Raw genomic sequence first — 19280 nt, 5'->3', positions numbered from 1 at the left:
GTCACATATCTAGCGCACACCACTTCCGGGTTACATGGTCAGTACACACGTGTGTAGTCCTGGAGTATGAGCCGATAGGACTGTGCAGTGATCGCGATATACCAGGATCTATGCAGACTATGGCCGGCAGGAAGATGCTGACCGATCTGGATCTCATCAGGACCATCAATGATGATGAGGATATCCCCGAGGAACCGGAGTCCGAGGAGGACGATGAGGTAACTACAACTCCCAGCGTGTCCTTATATGCATACTACGTAGAGTCCCTTCCATAGACACTGTCCTGCTCCTGTCTGTGTATCCGTCACATGACTAGGACATTCAATGGCCGCAAGCAGAGATCTTAACCGTAGTGAATCAATGCTCAAAACTTATTAAAACTTTTTTTAAAGTTGGATAATTTTCTTTTTATGATAAACTTTTTGGTGAACCCAGAATTGCCTGTTAATGAGATTGTCTGCGTTTATGGAAAAGAATACCCCTCTGCCATTTGTGTTACCCCTTAAGGACACGGCCAATGTTGCCCCAAAGGACGCAATGATTTTTTTTTTTTGAGGATTTTCATCTCCATTTTCCAAAAGCCATAACTTTTTGTTTATTTTTCCGTCTAAATGGCCGTCTGGCCTGCTCTTGTGTGACAAGCTGTGGTTTTTATTGGTCCTGTTTTTGGGACATATAATAATGTTGTTGTAAAACTTCTATTCATTATTTTATTTTTTTTAAAGAACCGGGAGAGAAAAAAACAAACGTGTCATTATTAGTGTTTTTTTTGTTTTACAGTGTTAGTCATGCAGCATAATTTTTTTTTCCGTCGGGTTGGTGCAATTATAATGATAGCAAAATTATAAATAATTTTTTTATGCTTTTACACTTTTGCACACTAAAAACTTTTTTGGGTGGAAAATTATTCAAAGTCCCACAACTTTTAAATTTGTCCATGGACGGAGCTCTGTTAGGGTTTGTTTTTTGCGTGATGAGCTGTAGTTTTACAGCCTCGTGTGGCGCAGTGTGTTAAGGCAGCGGAATGCAGTTCTAAACTCTCACTCACAATCTGAAGGTTGCCAGCTTGGTTCAGGTAGCCGGATAAAGGTTGACTCAGCCTTCCATCCCTCCGAGGTCGATTAAAATGAGTATCCAGCTTGGGAGGGGTTAATAAATAAATTACCTGAAATTTACAGAAACTGGGGGGAAAGAAAGTATGTATAAAAAAATGTATATATATATTTTTTTATTTTATGCCCGGCCTAGTTATTAGATTTTTTTTTTATACTGATAAAACCCCTATAAAAAAAAAAAAGCAAACAGTACTTGTCGTTTTCCTATGTGATGCAGCACTCGCTCTCCCACGGTGCCCTGCGAGTCTCTTCACATGCAGATAGCAGTGGTGTTTTATAACACCATTGCCCACCCATGTTTTCCTATACAACACAAACTCTTAGGGCCCTTTTACACGGAATGATTATTCAAAAAAATCATTTGATCGTGGGAATTTGAATAATTGTTCAGTGTAACACGGCCACTGATTGACCGATGAACAATAATGTTCTTGCTTCTCGTTCATTTTATGCAGGCATACAAATCGCTCATTCGCAACGTATTGCGTGTAAACAGCGATCGTTCAGTCATTCACATTCACTGCTGTGAATGACCTAGCAAGCAAAATTTTAAATAATTAATCTGGCCAAATGAGCGAACTCTGTCATTATTCACTTGTGCGAACGATTTCTCGCTCCGTGTTAAAGGACACTTAGTTCTGCTACACGTAGCTGCCCTGGGCGTGGGCCGGGTGCGGCGTAGCTGCCCTGGGCGTGGGCCGGGTGCGGCGTAGCTGCCCTGGGCGTTGGGCCGGGTGCGGCGTAGCTGCCCTGGGCGTTGGGCCGGGTGCGGCGTAGCTGCCCTGGGCGTTGGGCCGGGTGCGGCGTAGCTGCCCTGGGCGTTGGGCCGGGTGCGGCGTAGCTGCCCTGGGCGTTGGGCCGGGTGCGGCGTAGCTGCCCTGGGCGTTGGGCCGGGTGCGGCGTAGCTGCCCTGGGCGTTGGGCCGGGTGCGGCGTAGCTGCCCTGGGCGTTGGGCCGGGTGCGGCGTAGCTGCCCTGGGCGTTGGGCCGGGTGCGGCGTAGCTGCCCTGGGCGTTGGGCCGGGTGCGGCGTAGCTGCCCTGGGCGTTGGGCCCGGTGCGGCGTAGCTGCCCTGGGCGTTGGGCCCGGTGCGGCGTAGCTGCCCTGGGCGTTGGGCCCGGTGCGGCGTAGCTGCCCTGGGCGTTGGGCCCGGTGCGGCGTAGCTGCCCTGGGCGTTGGGCCCGGTGCGGCGTAGCTGCCCTGGGCGTTGGGCCCGGTGCGGCGTAGCTGCCCTGGGCGTTGGGCCCGGTGCGGCGTAGCTGCCCTGGGCGTTGGGCCCGGTGCGGCGTAGCTGCCCTGGGCGTTGGGCCCGGTGCGGCGTAGCTGCCCTGGGCGTTGGGCCCGGTGCGGCGTAGCTGCCCTGGGCGTTGGGCCCGGTGCGGCGTAGCTGCCCTGGGCGTTGGGCCCGGTGCGGCGTAGCTGCCCTGGGCGTTGGGCCCGGTGCGGCGTAGCTGCCCTGGGCGTTGGGCCCGGTGCGGCGTAGCTGCCCTGGGCGTTGGGCCCGGTGCGGCGTAGCTGCCCTGGGCGTTGGGCCCGGTGCGGCGTAGCTGCCCTGGGCGTTGGGCCCGGTGCGGCGTAGCTGCCCTGGGCGTTGGGCCCGGTGCGGCGTAGCTGCCCTGGGCGTTGGGCCCGGTGCGGCGTAGCTGCCCTGGGCGTTGGGCCCGGTGCGGCGTAGCTGCCCTGGGCGTTGGGCCCGGTGCGGCGTAGCTGCCCTGGGCGTTGGGCCCGGTGCGGCGTAGCTGCCCTGGGCGTTGGGCCCGGTGCGGCGTAGCTGCCCTGGGCGTTGGGCCCGGTGCGGCGTAGCTGCCCTGGGCGTTGGGCCCGGTGCGGCGTAGCTGCCCTGGGCGTTGGGCCCGGTGCGGCGTAGCTGCCCTGGGCGTTGGGCCCGGTGCGGCGTAGCTGCCCTGGGCGTTGGGCCCGGTGCGGCGTAGCTGCCCTGGGCGTTGGGCCCGGTGCGGCGTAGCTGCCCTGGGCGTTGGGCCCGGTGCGGCGTAGCTGCCCTGGGCGTTGGGCCCGGTGCGGCGTAGCTGCCCTGGGCGTTGGGCCCGGTGCGGCGTAGCTGCCCTGGGCGTTGGGCCCGGTGCGGCGTAGCTGCCCTGGGCGTTGGGCCCGGTGCGGCGTAGCTGCCCTGGGCGTTGGGCCCGGTGCGGCGTAGCTGCCCTGGGCGTTGGGCCCGGTGCGGCGTAGCTGCCCTGGGCGTTGGGCCCGGTGCGGCGTAGCTGCCCTGGGCGTTGGGCCCGGTGCGGCGTAGCTGCCCTGGGCGTTGGGCCCGGTGCGGCGTAGCTGCCCTGGGCGTTGGGCCCGGTGCGGCGTAGCTGCCCTGGGCGTTGGGCCCGGTGCGGCGTAGCTGCCCGATTACATCTGGCCCCCTTCGCCTTCATTTATAGTAAATAAACAGTTCATAGATGAACGGCTGCCGGTCTACACAGGCTGATTGTCATTTGATTTTCATGCCTTCGTAAACTGAACACTAAACTGAAAAATATCGTCTGTTCGTTCAATCACTGGCGATTATCAATCAGTTTCTCACGATCCAGTGATTAGCTGAACAATCATTCTGTGTAAAATGGCCATTATTCTCATCATTTCTCTGTGATCCGCACTTTGTATAACAGGAGCAACCCATTGTCCTTAACAAGAAGAAGCAAAACAAAGCGAAAAGCAGTGGTGACTTCAACGCAGACTTTGTCTTTGGCGAGCGGGATGGCCAGGCTGATGACAGCTGGGTGATGGATGACGTTATGAAGCAGCTGAAGAAGGTGAGGCTTCAGGACACACATTGGGGGTAAAGATATGAAGGAATGGGGAAGATGTCTGTGTAGTTCATGGGACTCAAGTCTGACTTCTATCCTCAGAGAGTTGCCACCAGTCTGGATGAGAAGATTGAGACCGTTCGAAAGAAGAGGAAGAACCAGGTACGTTACCCATCATAGAACATTTCTCTTCACCCTCCTGGTAGAAAATTCTAAACCCTCCATGTTAAACGCAGGAGAAAGAGGAGAAGGCTCCCAAAAAGTCAGAAGCAGAGGAAGAAGTAAAAAGTGAAGAGGAAGAGAAGGAGCCCTCAGAAAATGAGGAGAGTGAAGAAGAGTTCTCATCGGAAGAAGAGACTGTGCTAACCAAAGCTGGTGAGATGTCTGACTCGTGTCTCTCCTCTACTATATGTGACTTTTGGACAGTTCTGTCACTTATCTCCTATTGTTGACTTGTAGACACACTCAGAGTAAAGGAGAAGAAGAAAAAGAAAAATGCAGGGGTAAGTAATACCTAAATAGACCCTGCACTATTAACAGACTTGTGCTTATATGATAGCCGGCCTGATAACTAGTAAAACTGCAAATCGCTTTATTTACCTAAAATGATGTTTGTGCTTAAAATCCTTCTAAAGCGCTAAGCACTAGGGATCCCCCTGCCTTACAATTTGCTGTCCACTGCCTGTTGTCAAGTGAAATCTGCTAGGGACATAGATAATAAGACAGAGAACAGGAAATGAAGGGAATCATGCTAACTATTGAAGTTTATGAAGAACAGATGGCGGGTGGGGGAGGAGATGGAGAAGCTATCATGGCTATGCATATCTTAAGTAACAAAGGTCCTGAGACAAATTACAGGAGGTGAGGGGGTTGTATTTGCTTGTTGGTTTTCTCATGCTTTTTTAAAATCAGCATACTCTATTACATAAAGCCTAAAATGTGCCTTGCATTCCGACAAAAAAGGTCTCCGACACTACAGGCTAGTATGCAGCGTATCAGAGACATCATAGCAGCTAGTCTCCACCTATCTGCTCAGAGAAAACTGAGAATTACAGATACAGGCTGCAGAGGGGAAAACGGTGGTTACATTTGGATGCAAATCATATAAAAGCCATAAATGGTCCAATCGCAAGTTATCCCTTATCAACGGGATAAGGGATAATTTTGCTGATTGGTGCTCTGAGATCCCTGCCGATTCTGAGAATGGGGGGGTCCCATATCCTCATTGAGGGTTTTTTGCCCACCCCTTCCACTTGTCCGGTGGATAGGAGATAACTTGTGATCCTGGTACAATCCCTTATAAATGGTATCTTAAAGACCCATAAGTGATACTATGTAAGGACACTTGTAATAGGAGTAGGGTGCCTGCACGACCATTAATTCTTCTTACCGGGGGGGGGGGGGGGGGGGGGGGGGGGGCTGCAGTAAGCCTGCAGTGAGGAGTATTGGGGGGGCGTATGAGACCCCATTCTAAAGATCAGTGGGGGTCTCAGCAGTGAGATTCCTACTGTTCAGCAAGTAATTCCCTATCCTGTGAGTAGGGAATAATTTGTAATTCTGGTACAACGCCTTTAATACTGCACCATACATGGCCACCATATCACTGCACACTGGGCACCTGTATTCCATTGTACAGAATGTCAGAAACTGTGTGCCACCGAGAGGCTGAAGTATTCATGTACTTGTATTTTTGTGCACAACTGCCTGTAAGTGTCCGGATGTATTTGGAGAAGTTGACTATTTCTTTCATTTCTAGACTGCTGGGTTTTTTGAAGATGGTTCTCAGTACAATGAAAACCTGACTTTCCAAGACATGAATCTGTCCCGACCCCTGCTTAAGGTATTGGAATACGTCTTCAAGGGTTATAAATAGAGATGAGCGAACATGTCCGTTACGGACACATCCGCACCCGGACACCGGCTTTGCCGAACACTGCAGTGTTCGCACGTAAAGGTCCGGGTGCCGCCGGGGGGCGGGGAGATGCGCGGCGGCGCGGGCGGCAGTAGCGGGGAACAGGGGGGAGCCCTCTCTCTCTCCCCCCCCCCCCCCCCCCACTCCCCGCCGCACCCCCCCTGCACTGCCATGGCGGCCCCCGAACTTTTTCGCCCGAACACTGAAGTGTTCGCAAAGTTCGGTGTTCGGGCGAAAAAGGGGCGGGGCCGAACGTGTTCGCTCATCTCTAGTTATAAAGCTAAAATGAGTAACTCTCTAAAATATCAGAAAAAGTACCATGAAATGTAGTAATTCTATCCACCTGTATGAATGCCAGTACCAGTTTATTACTCATTTTAATCTGCATATCTCATAATCCATCAAGTCTCATTACTGGCAGATTATATGCTTTTATTGTAATTATAAGTCTTTCTTTATTTCATAGGCGATATCTGCCATGAGCTTCACACAACCAACCCCTATCCAAAAGGCCTGCATCCCTGTGGGGCTGCTGGGAAGAGACATCTGCGCCTGCGCTGCTACTGGGACAGGTGAGGAGATGCCTTTAGATGGAAGGGGGTGATGCCTTCCTGCACTACAGTGAGCCTAATGTTAATGGGGAAGCCAAATAAAAGGTGGATCACACCATATGCAACATAGTTTTGGGTCAAGACATGAAACTAACTTATCATCTATACACTGGATGGAGTAGTATCTGATCAGCGGGGTCCAACCACCGGAACCTCACTGATCAGGAAAACGGGTCCCGCATGTCTTGAACGAATGGAGAGGTGGTCATGGCTGCTCAGTGTTGTTCCATTCATTTCTATGGGACTGCCCAAGATAGCCATGCACTTGGACAGTCCCTTAAAAATAAATGGAACGATACTGGACACCCATGCCCGCCTTTCCATTGTTTGTCTTCAAAGATAGCGAATCGCTCCGCTATATCTTCATAGTTGGTCCCATAGAAGTGACTGCAGCGATGGTCACACATGCACACTGCCTCTCCATTCACTGGGTAGAGTTGGGTTGCGTCATTCTTGTGATCCCTGGGCCACAGGGAAGACCCCAAGCAATCATACACTTATCACGTATCCTGTGGACAGGCGATACGTGTTCTTGCTGGGATAACCCCTTTTAAGGTGAAACTCCACTTTTTTTTGCTTCTGAAGAATACAGCTGTAACCTGGAAAACTTTTCAGAATCTCAAAATCCCTCGAAAAACTTTTTTTTTTTTTTTTTTTAAGTGTACATTGGGGAATTGTTAGTTGTGCAGTTACCCAATATATTGTGTTAGTTGCCTCCTATACAATGCACAGTCATGTGTAGCCTAAGCATACGCTGCAGCATGCTATATCTCATATAACAAGCCATATTTATAAGACTCTCTTAATTATCCTCTTATTCACTTTTGTTTCTTCTTACAGGGAAAACTGCTGCTTTTATGCTTCCGGTTCTGGAGCGTCTTATCTACAAGCCTCGAGAGGCTCCCATAAGCCGCGTTCTGGTTTTGGTGCCAACACGTGAGCTTGGGATCCAGGTGCATGCGGTCACCAAACTGCTTGCCCAGTTTACAGAGGTTACATGCTGCCTTGCTGTAGGTAAGTGCACTGAGCGTTTGGCCAAGAGGTCCACCGGGGCTAAATAATGCTTGTAAATTGTTACCCACCTATCTGGGGTGTAGACAGAAATCCTAGTGCTCCATTGAAAACTCAGAATGGGACTCGCTGTTCAGTTATGTCCATAATGAAATGAAATAAATCGCCATAGAATTCTGTATAGGGCAGCCCTGTTTTCTGACTTGCTAAATCATATAATTCTGGATGCATGCAGCCATCACTAGGGGGCGCTAACAGCATATGGACGTATATAGCTAGTACTGAACTCAGTATGAGCTGTATAACACTGTGTATGTAGTGTGGTGCTACTAGTTCAGTGCCCAAACCCAGAGCAGTCGTATACGCTGTGCCTTTGGTAAGTATGCCACTGCCACTCGTACAGAATCTTATTTCTTTCATTTTATTGCGTGTATATACTCAAGATTTGGCTTTTAGTGGCATTTTACACAAATCTACACTGCCTTTGATTTCAGGTGGTCTGGATGTTAAATCTCAGGAGGCTGCCCTACGAGCTGGACCCGATATTCTTATTGCCACTCCTGGAAGACTCATTGACCATCTGCACAACTGCCCCTCATTCAGCCTTGATGCTATTGAAGTACTGATTCTGGATGAGGCTGATCGGTAAATATCCTATTTAAAGATGCAGATATAAAACACCAGGGGCTTTTCCAAGACATTTAAAGGGGTTTTGTCATTAAAAGGGGAAAAAAATTCTATACTCCCCTATGTTCCTTACCACATCTTCTTCTGGCTGAGCTTCTGCAGTCCCCCCGGTCACCTCACCGCACGATGGCCTTCTTGTTATGAAGCCTGCATTTCTCACATTCCTTCCGGTCGGGTCAGTAAAGGTCAGGTTTTTGTGCTGTAGCGTTCACTGCCTAGGAAGGAATTCTAATCTATTTCAAAGAAAGCGTGCATGAGCAGTCTCTGAACCTGCTCACATGTGAGCTTTGACGTAACATACATTGGCTGTCAAGAAAAAGATTGCCAGCCAATGTACGTAACCTCACAGGACGGAGAGGAGTCAGCCAGCTGGAGGTGAAGTGACCCACCTGGACTGCAAGGGACAGGAGAAGATGGGGGAGGATTGGCAAGTATAGAATTTTTTTTATTTTTTTATGACAGAACCCCTTTAAGGTTACATCTACACGATGACTTTGGGTGCGACACACAGCCAAAGATCTTACTGTCTCTTTGCTTGCATCGCATGTAATGTAAGTAAATGTGGTCAAGTTGTGACTTGCAAATTGTGCGACCCAACAGTCTCAGGAAATTATTGGTGTGAATGGGAGGAAAACGCATAATAGAAATACACTGTCACTTTCAGAATTGTGATAGCTGGTTTTGTTGCTGTAGTAGCTTTTCCCCACTTCAGTGAAAACACATTTTTTTCATCTATGGCCCTCACGTGATTGCCTGTCACACGCTGTAGATCTCTTTTATATATTGCAGCCACTTCCATGCAGTGCAACCTCCTGTCCAATGCTTATCAGTCACCATTTTGATGGTGTGATTTTTTTTTTTTGTTTTTGTTTTTGTTTTTTTGTTTCACTTTGACATCAGTCCTATTGATGCATTAGCTAGAGGCTGTACCATTTCTGCCTGCTAGGTGGACAGTCTAATTATCATCACCTCTAGACAGTTTTGTGGTAGTGTCCATGTAATCGCCTCGCACAGACTGCGAAACTGACTAGTTTCAGAGCACATAAATCAAAGTTGAACTGAGCTGATCAGAATTGAGATCACATAACCATCTGAGGAGAAAGAGGCAAGAACTTTCAGATAAAAAGGTAACACTGGCTCACTTTTATATATACTGGAGGATAGCTACATAATAAAGGGTAAAAAAGATCACTGGAGTGCCCCTTTAACAGAACACTATTTAAAAGAAAATAATAAGGCAAGAAGGCTTATAAGTGATGTTATACTGGAACAGCTTTCTGGATGTGTGAACAGTAGAACTATTTTATAGGAGCTGGTATATGGACATAATAATCATTAGCGGCCTGGGTTGCAGGTGAGTAGAATAGATCTCGCTTCATTATCATATACTATACCTTTCCATTTTCTTTAGGATGCTGGATGAGTACTTTGAAGAACAGATGAAGGAGATCATCAGACTCTGCTCCCATCAGCGCCAGACATTGCTTTTCTCAGCAACTATGTCTGAGGAGGTAATGTAATGCAGTCCACTCATGGTGTATAGGGGATCGTTCCAACAATCTCTGTGTGTATTGGTAATGATCTATTAGTATTGTCCTGCTGGGGAATTATATATAGCTAATAGCTTATTCTGTTATTACTGAGTATCTGCCTGCTGTTTCCTATGACTGGACATTGTTTGACGTCTATCAGATAACTGAGTGTAGAAGTTAGGAGGTTCTTGTAGGTATGTTTGAACTTCTGCATATTGCTGTTTTCATTCAGATAAGCAGTAGATGTTGTCTGTTTGACTTTCTCCTGGTGCCATACTTAAAGGGGTTATTCAGAGAATCGAAAATGAATTCAACTGTCTGGCAGTCTCACAAGCTGAAACTTACTAATATGAATGCTGCTGTCAGGATCCACAGTTTTGATGATTCAGCCGCCCATCACGTTGCGTTGGGTCATCATCATTGGAGTCCTAAAAGAGGATGGATTCTCGGCTCATTGTGGTCACGTGTTCCAGTGTTTTGCTGACTGGATGGAGTGACTGGAGAAGTGTGTTCATGGGAGGAGAATGAAGAGGATGCTGGGACTTTAAGTCTTTTAGTGTGTACTGAAAGACTTCAAGTCCTGCCTCAATCCCACAAGTTCCGTGGCAGCACAATGGCCCTTGAATGCATGCATAGGGATGTTGAGAGACGTGAGCCCACTGGTATTAGAGATTTTTGGGGGGTTTTTGCTCTCCGATAGCCCCTATAAATGGCCTGTATACATTGGTATAACGTGTCAGAATGGTTTTATTGATAAACTCATATAGATCTAAAATAAGGTCCCATAACCTGAGAAGTCTGAAACCACTCATCTTGTGATGTTACACTTTAATAGAAGGTTGGCTGAAAAAAATCCAATATGGCTGATACTTCATTCTTCTAAGAATGGTGCCCTTAACTTTGGGGAACTCAAGAATTAGACTAAAAAAAGCGCCTTAGAGTCCCATTTAGCTTCCTAAAATATCCATATTTGGTGGCTCCTTTAACTAAACACTATATCCTCACCTCCCTATAGCATTCCCTCTCGGATCAGCTGAGTATACATGTGTATTTCAGTAGACCGAAGAAACATTGCTCTAATTTGTGTCTGGCAGCAGTTCATCTCCATGTCAGCTGTTGCCAATAGCAGGTTTTGGCAAACTTTAGCATAGAGAAGGCGAACGGAATGTCTGAAATCCACATAAGTAGTCCAGGGCTCATCTACCAGGAGACAATTCTGAGTTTGTGCAATTATCCTATCCGGTACTTTTGAGCTTCGGGTGAAAACTTGTTGCAATACGTTGAGTTTGATCTTCCACAGGTTCAAGATCTGGCCTCCGTGTCCCTGAAACATCCTGTGCGCATCTTTGTAAACAGTAACACTGATGTGGCTCCTTTCCTGCGCCAAGAATTTGTTAGGATCCGACCAAATCGGGAGGGTGACCGGGAAGCCATCGCTTGTGGTGAGCCTGCTGTCATTGTAAAGAGGACCTATTGGCTCTTTTTACTTGTTTTGTTTTAGTAGATATTTGTATTCCCCAACAAGTAAAATTCTGGGTCAATGTTGTGTTTTTTGTTTTTTTTTATAAAGACCTGTAACTTGTGGGAAGTGTTTTTTTCCCTCTTATTTCCCCTGGAAATGCATTAATTGACACTTGGGGATTTGCTTTCCTTATGGCAATAGTGTGTTCGTGCACCTTGTGCATCTTGGTCCCTGATCTTGGGGAACACAGCTCTATGCACTTGCCTTGTAGTTTTACAGTTACAGCCACTTCTATGGACACATTAATTTTTGCACCTTATGAGGTGATGATTATGATGTTGATCATGGAAGAAGTCTTTTTTTTGATTTCTTGCAGCACTTCTCACTCGCAACTTTCAGGACCATGTCATGCTGTTCACTCAGACAAAGAAACAAGCACATCGTATGCACATCGTCCTGGGGCTGATGGGGCTACGAGTTGGAGAACTTCATGGAAACCTCTCCCAGACACAGCGTTTAGAAGCGCTCCGGTAAATGGATCAGACTTTTCTAATATGTAAAGACTAGAAGCAATGGGATGAAACTGAAAGGGAGGAGACACAGATTAGATATTGGACAGTGAGGGTGATCAATGAGTGGAACAGGTTACCACAGGAAGTGGGGAGTTCTCCTTCAATGGAAGTTTTTAAACAAAGGCTGGACAAATATCTGTCTGGGATGATTTAGTAAATCCCTGCACTGAGCAGAGTTGGACCCGATGACCCTGGAGGTCCCTTCCAACTCTACCAGGCTATGTCCTGTACAAATGACTGAACTTTTTTTTTTTCCTTTTTAACAATTACACTTGTTTTACAGACGTTTTAAAGATGAACAGGTTGACATTTTGGTTGCAACAGATGTAGCCGCTCGAGGGTTAGATATTCATGGCGTAAAGACGGTGAGTAATAACCAGAGAAAATACTAGCTGTAATATGTAACTTCTTGTCATGGCGGGTGGAACAGTCAATCTGTGATATTAAAGCGGTTGTCCCAAGAAGATAACACCTGTTCATGTGCTCTATTAGGGCATATGGACCTCATGGAATGGGGGGTCCCCTGCTCGGGATCCCCTCTAAGACTCCTGCTCTGGTGGACTTGAGCCATCCTTGTATTACAAATGGCTGCAATATTAATACTGCAGCAATACCTAGTTGGCCATGTAGTTTGCATTGGTGGTAATCTGATCTCTCGTGCCCCTTTGCTTTGTGTTCTGGTGAACTGCTGCGCAGAGAATCCTGACAGGGTTGATTTGACAGATCTTTGGTTCTCTTCCTTCAGGTAATCAACCTCACCATGCCTGCCACAGTGAAGCATTACGTGCACCGAGTCGGCCGTACTGCGCGTGCAGGTAAAGCCGGTCGCTCTGTATCACTTGTTGGGGAAGAAGAGCGGAAGGTTTTAAAGGAAATTGTTAAGAAAGCTCAGACTCCAGTAAAGGCGAGAATCCTTCCACAAGGTAAGAGACCGTCAAACAGCTCACTGGCTTAGTGGGTTAGCAAGCAAATGATTTTTTTCCGATTTAGATCTGTTGTGACTGCTCTGCTCTCCTCTTTTAGATGTTATTTCTAAGTTTCGGGACAAGATTACGAAGATGGAGAAGGAGATCTATGCTGTACTGCAGCTGGAGAGAGAGGAAAAGGAGATGCAGAAATCTGAGTCCCAGGTAAGAGAATCCTCCGCTGAGACAAGGCATCTGATTCCAAAACTTCAAGGGGTTTTCTCTTTAAAAGAAGTCTGCCCAGTGGCCATGTTCAGCTTTTATCAATGGAAGACTCTGCATCTGGTGTGATGATGTGATTTCACTATTAATCAGTTGTATGGCTGGAGAAATGAGCAAATATTGCCAAAATGAGCATATTATAATGTTGGCTTGTTACGTTTCAGATCAGTGCAGCACAAAAGAAGTTAGAGCCGGGATCTGAGCCTATGGAAAGAAGCTGGTTCCAAACCAGGGAAGAGAGGAAAAAGGAAAAATGTAAGTTGATGGCTACAGATTAACCCAAAGTTTTCTAGCAATATTTCACTTTTAGGGCTGAAACTTTCCATTTGAGTTTTAAAGTGGTTGTGCCAGAATGAACTGTTATCACATATTCATAGAATAGATGAGTCTGATCGGTGGGGGTCTTCTGCCACCTGCTGTGATGTTACCCTCACAATGAGGAGGTACCGCTCCATTCATTTCAGTGGGGCTGAGGGAAATAGCACTTGTACCCAGCTATCTCCAGCAGTCCTATTAAAACGAATGGAGTGGTACTGCGTATGTGCATCTGTTGCTCTATTCAATCTCCTCACTGCAAGCTGTAATGAGGAGGACAGGGAAAAATTGGAATCCCTGTTCTCGGGATCAGTGGGGGTCTCGGTAGTGAGATCGCACCCCCCCCTACTAATGAAACTTATCACAGATTCATAAGTTAATTCTAGTACAATGGGGCTTTTTTGCTCCAATCCTGATTGCTGGTCAACCTGTTATCTAAAATGAGCTGATCTGCACAGTAAAAGGCAAACAAGTTAAAATGCACTCTTCTGTTATGATCCCACCATAGTGTCCCACGCTCTTCAGGAGTTTGATCTGGCTCTAAGAGGAAAGAAAAAGAGGAAAAAGTTTGTGGAAAATAGTAAAAAGAAGGACCTGACGGTAAGTGACCCCCACAGTGATGTCCCTTTTAGACAAATTCCTCACTCTCACCAATGACACGTATGTCTTCTCTCTAAACAGGCAGAGGAACGCTCTCAGTTTGAGGTGCTCAAAGCACAGATGTATGCGGAGCGAGTGGCCAAGAGAGACCGGAAACCGAAGAGAGCGAGGGCCATGCCTCCTGATGAGGAACCTAAAGGTAGGTGCTGGTGCGGTGCCGGCACATATTTTGTGGTTGGATGTATATATAATGGTTTAACTTACACACCTATTCTTCATACAACTTAGCCAAGCAGTCAAAACCAAAGAAACCGAAGAAGAACACAGTGTTTGATGAAGAGCTGACCAACACAAGTCGTAAAGCCTTGAAACAGTACAGAGCAGGGTAAGTTACTGCTTCAGTGTTTAGTTGCTGGTTAACAGGATACTAGGCTGTTCTATCCCTTCAAATGAAGGAAGCCCCTTTATCTCGCATGCATCAATCTATGTTAGGGTATGTGCCCATGTAGTGGAAATGCTTATTTTCGGTGGAATTGCTTGTGAAGAATTTGTGGTCTTGTAGCCAATCACTAGCCTCAGCCTTATAGGTCACATCAGTCACGTGTGTGTATACAGAATGTCACCGCTGCAGTCAGTGTGAGGATAGGAGCGGTGGCGGGCGGCAGTTGGAGTGATGAGTATGATTGACTTTTTTTTTTTTTTTAAACCAATCCCTGCCTGCTGTAAGACCACCACCAGATTTACAGCTTTCTCCCTATTACTTTGCATAGGGAGAAATCTGTCAAGCAGCAGCATGGAAGTGGCATATCAATAACTGCTATTGCCTCCTAGTGCAAGCTTGGAAGGCAGCTTGAAATGACAGGTTCTTTTTAAGGGCAAGAAAAGTATTAAATGTGCACTCCTCCAAAAGAATGAAGAGATCACTTAAGTATCACAGTATAACAGCGAATCATTGCAACTTCAGGGATATCGATCTGCTGAGTGAGGCTAGGGTCACACAGGACGGAAATGTCACGGAATGCCCGCACTGAAAAACCGTGTGATAAGCACAACTTCGCCGTCTGCATTTTTGCTGTGGCCATCTCTTCCCATAGGGAGGCCGCTGCGAAAATGAAAAAAGAATTGACATGTTACGTCTTTGCAAAATCTTGTCCACTTTGCTAGCTAATCCCGGGATTAGGAGCCGCGGGCAGAGTTGCCCCACGGAAACTCCGTGGCAATTCCATTCCCTATGAACCCAGCCTAAGGGTGCTATTACACGAGGGCTTCTTCCTTGCAAAACGCAGGCAGAGCTACACAGATTGCACCTGGCCCTAGGCCTTGTCCATGCAGTCACTATAATGAGCCCAGGTGCCGGCTGTAGGGTAAAAGTACTGCACTGTAATGGCACCCTAAGGCCAGAAACACACGGGCATAAGCACAATTTAGCCTCGCTGACACTCGCGTATTTTGGCTGCTGTGGGGGTTAATATGTGTTTGCAAATGCACCGTGCCTTGGCGTACACAAATATATAGACACAAGATCTCATTGATTTTTGTGCCCGTATGCTCCAAATATGCAGGTTTCCTGTGCATTCGTGACCATTTGCGTAAGCCCATTGTTTCCAATGGCCTCTTGCACTGCACAAATACACAGAAATTAGTATGTGCGGCCATTAGCTGCTGTGGTTGGGTGGGGTCTCGCTGCAAGTAGTTTTACTGTGTGGGAACGCAGCCCTAGGAAGCATAAGTGATTGTGAATCAATTTCAACTGCTTTGATGCTAATAAACTTGACAACGGGAGCACTGGAGAGGCAATGGCAAGACAACCCTGAGAAAGGAAATGGTGGTGGCCATAGCCAATTATTCTCTTCTCTAGTTTTGCATTTTGCTAGTGTCCTTGTCACTAGTCGTAGAATGAGGTGTTACCTGCAGCCCAGTTGGGTGGCACAGGTAGTCCTGTTTCTCGAAGATGGCACACCCATGCGTGTTGTCACTAGAACATTTGCTGTATCTCCCAGTACCGTCTCAAGGCCATGAACCAGACTCCAGGAAATGGCTGTGACAAGAGGGGAGCTGGGCAGGGCTGGAAATGGGCATCAGGATTGGTATCAGCTCCTTTGTCCAAGCAGGAACAGGAGGAGAACTGCCAGAGCTCTACCAAAGCTCTACCAAATGACCTCCAGCGAGCTGGTCTGCATGTTTCTGGCCAAACTATCAGAAATGGGCTCCGTTAAGGTTCGATGTCTGTAGTGTTATCTGTGCTTACAGCCCAGCACTGTTACCACTTGATAAGTATTTGCCAGAGAACACTAGAATTGGCAAGTCCGCATTGGTACCCTGTTCTCTTCACCAATGACAGCAGGTTCACATTGAGCACATGTAGGAGTCTGGAGACATTGTGGTGAACATTAAGCTGTCTAAAGAATCATCCAGTATGACCAGGTTGGTAGTGGGTAAATGATAGACTGGGGAGACATATCTTTGGAAGACTGCTTTGGTGTGATGGCCAATGGTACTGGTATGTAATCCTCAAAGCCATTGTCGGACCTTATGCTGGTGCAGTGGGTCCTGGGTTCCTACTCGTGCCGGAGAATACTTGGCCAGATTTTCCCATAGTGTGTAGGCAGCTTCTGGATGATGAAGGCATCAATGGCATTGATTAACCCTCACATTCCCCAGACCTGAATCCAATTGAGACCGTCTGGAATATTCTGCATCAGTGCACCCATCCCCACCAAGTAGCACCACAAACTGTCCAGGAGTTCCCTGCTCCAGGTCTGGAAGGAGATCTCCTGCCGTCTCAGCAGAAGCATGCCCAGACGATGTCCGCACACATACTAGTTCATCACATTACTTCTTGCCATGATGAAAATTATGCAAATTGGGTTTTTTTCTGGATGATTTGGGATCTGGCCTGTAATTGGTTGTTGAATTTGGTTTCCATTTTCATACATTATTTTGTTCTTATACTACACAAGGTCTATCAGTGAAGAATTTCAACTCATCATTCACTGATGTGTGATTTAAGTTTTCCCTTAACTTTTTTTGAGCAGTGTATATCATAGGTCACATTTTGGGTTTCTATCGAGTTGTCTGATATAAAGTTGTCGCCTAGCCATGAGTTAAGTCCCCTCTATGCATTACATTACACCAAGAAATAGAAATTCTCCCATCCTTTATCCATTGCAATGTACATCATAAGAGACGCCAATTCATTCACCATATCTTTCTCTCTTTTAGACCATCGTTCGAGGACAGGAAGAGATTGGGAATTCAGCACCGCAAAAAAGGCAATTTTAAATCAAAATCTCGGTATGTAAGATAACCTTCAACTTCTGTCCATAACTTTGTACAAGAGCTGGGGTCAAAAAAATACAACTGTACACACATTTGCTTATCGGGGCTTTCCAGTTGAAATTTTGGAAATGCTGTAAGGCTATTTTCGGAGGCCAAGTTCACAGGGGGAAGTTAATAAAACTGGGTAATGAGAAGTCGCACAGGTGCCTACAGCAACACTCATTTAAAAATGAAGCCTTGTAACTGGTTGCTATGGGTAACTTTAGTTTTAATGAATGCCCCTTTTCTGTAAATCAGATTTACATGTCACTTTTTCATTTATACGATGGATGGTAAACTGGCTTCTGACATGGGGTGACGGGTATGGGTACAGGCTTGTAGTGAGTTTTTTTTTTGTTTTTTTCCCTTCAGGTATCGCAGGAAATGATTCGGAGCAGCTGTGTTACTTGCTTTGTCACTTACTGTTGGACTACTTTGCCCAGGACCTTGTAGAACCTTCATGTGGACTATTATGATCTATTGGTACAGTGCAGCACCTGAAGGATGGTGCCTGGACGATTATTTCTCATGCCAGGAGACTCATGGACTTTGTGTTCTGTTGACACTTCTTGGATATAAATTACATTTTTATAATTAATGCTGTCCTTTCAGAATACTTGACTTTATCTTTTGCTGTGTCAGATGATGTAACATCTTACCATACACTTGTATTTATTCAGCTTTCTACTGCCAACTGATCCACCACTACATCACAATTTCTATTTATGGTGCTGGTGTGAACAGTCTCTTTAATAGATACCACCAGTGACTATTGGATCCCAGTGGTTTATTACGGCGGGGTGCTGCAGTGCAGAGCGGGGCCTGGTAGGCCCGAAGAGCCTGGGCCCACAGTAATGACCGCAAGAATAGCGTCGGTGCCGCTAACATGCCACAGGGTTGCCAAGGGTCTTCCTCCAAATTTGGTGTCCCCAAGAAGAGCGTCAGGGGGCCCCTGGCTCAGCAAATTCACCACATGCAGGGGAAACGTGGGGAAGAGGCTTTCTGGGGCCAAAGCTGCCCTTTCCAGCAGCAGTCTGGGAAGACAGTGGAGAGGCAAGGGTATACTTACCTCTTGTATACCCGCCCCTCTTCCAGAAAATCCTGCAGGGATCTGTCCCTGCCCGTGTTGACCTTCCGTTGCTGCCACCTGTCTCCAGCAGTGTTCCCCACCGCGCTCGCCGTTGCGGAGGATGGGAGTTGCTCCAGGGTGGGGAACCCTATAGCTGGCTTGCCTCGAGCTACTGCGCACAGGTATAATCAAGCCACCTTCTCTTCTTTGGGTCGGGCGTAAGCAGCGGGGCAGAGACACACCATACTGTTCGCCCTTCCCAGGGAAGTCAGGAAAAAGCCCAGCCTCCCCGTATTCCCACAATCGACGTCTTCCGTAAAGACCTAAACTGCACGTCTGCCTCCTGCAGACACTAGGCTAAAAACTGATCTAGCTGAATGCCTGCAGAAGGAGTACTGCTAGTGGGAGGAGTTAACACTTTTTATGCTTAGTGTTGCCTCCTAGTGGCAGAAGCTATGCCTAAGGTCTTACTGTGTCCTCCAATGATATGGACGAGAAATTAGCCATTGCCAATGATCATTTGTACTATCTCCCAAAAAACATGCTTAGCCTCCCTGGAAAACTTTGGCTATGGTCTGCCGAAACTCCAATGGGCATAGCATGAACCTTTTGGCATTTTGTGTAAGTCCTAGAGAGCCAATGTTATGATAAGCCAGTTTAAGGCTACCTTAAAACAGGTCAGAAATTTAGTCTACTTCAGATCAAGTGGAAACTTTTCGCAATGAAGCTACAGCCGTAGGAAATATCCATATGGGGTGGAATTTGCTCCCGCAGTTGAAGAGGTGGTATTTGCACCGAAAATCCAGTGCTAGAAGTTACATGATATGGATGTAAATTCCGCAGATGATTTTTCCCACAGTGTGAGGACAACTTTTAAAATATCCCTGTAAATGCTGCAGACTTTCTGTGTAGATGGACTGCACAAAAGTCACCCTGTGTGAACATACCCTTTTTGAAAAACGCAGGGTCTAAGGCCTCATGTCCACTAGGAAATTTGGGCCTGTGTGGATTCTCCATGCAGAATCCCGCAGCGGGTCCCTCCTTGCCTGCGGACATGAGGCCTGATAATTGATTTCTCTTACCTGTCTAGACGCAGCGGATCTTCCCTCTGTCGCAACCAGGTCTTTTCTTCAGCTTA

At 47.1% G+C, this 19280-nt stretch overlaps 1 protein-coding gene across 1 annotated transcript; it reads left to right on the top strand.

The window, feature by feature from the left end:
- The first annotated feature begins 15 nt into the window (after positions 1-15).
- On the top strand, positions 16-17850 carry DDX27 (DEAD-box helicase 27). The gene is made up of 21 exons (XM_066586199.1): positions 16-218; positions 3729-3872; positions 3969-4028; positions 4103-4241; positions 4326-4369; positions 5623-5706; positions 6245-6350; positions 7230-7403; positions 7895-8045; positions 9499-9598; positions 10920-11061; positions 11458-11611; positions 11937-12018; positions 12399-12576; positions 12677-12783; positions 13005-13095; positions 13664-13755; positions 13837-13954; positions 14044-14140; positions 16978-17049; positions 17446-17850. The coding sequence occupies exons 1-21, from the start codon at positions 111-113 to the stop codon at positions 17459-17461; spliced, it is 2259 nt and encodes a 752-aa protein (XP_066442296.1). The 5' UTR covers positions 16-110; the 3' UTR covers positions 17462-17850.
- The last annotated feature ends 1430 nt before the right edge of the window (positions 17851-19280 follow it).

The sequence above is a fragment of the Eleutherodactylus coqui genome, chromosome 13, assembly GCF_035609145.1.
Source record: "Eleutherodactylus coqui strain aEleCoq1 chromosome 13, aEleCoq1.hap1, whole genome shotgun sequence".
NCBI classification, from domain to species: domain Eukaryota; kingdom Metazoa; phylum Chordata; class Amphibia; order Anura; family Eleutherodactylidae; genus Eleutherodactylus; species Eleutherodactylus coqui.
This window is presented reverse-complemented; position numbering and strand designations above follow the sequence as displayed.

What these genes read in the sequence shown, in the direction of transcription:
- DDX27 (XM_066586199.1), top strand. Translation starts at nt 111, where the DNA reads ATGCAGACTATGGCCGGCAGGAAGATGCTGACCGATCTGGATCTCATC. An exon ending in TACATGCTGCCTTGCTGTAG is followed by an intron (nt 7,404 to 7,894) that starts GTAAGTGCACTG and finishes CTTTGATTTCAG; the next exon opens with GTGGTCTGGATGTTAAATCT. An exon ending in TCCTGATGAGGAACCTAAAG is followed by an intron (nt 13,955 to 14,043) that starts GTAGGTGCTGGT and finishes CATACAACTTAG; the next exon opens with CCAAGCAGTCAAAACCAAAG.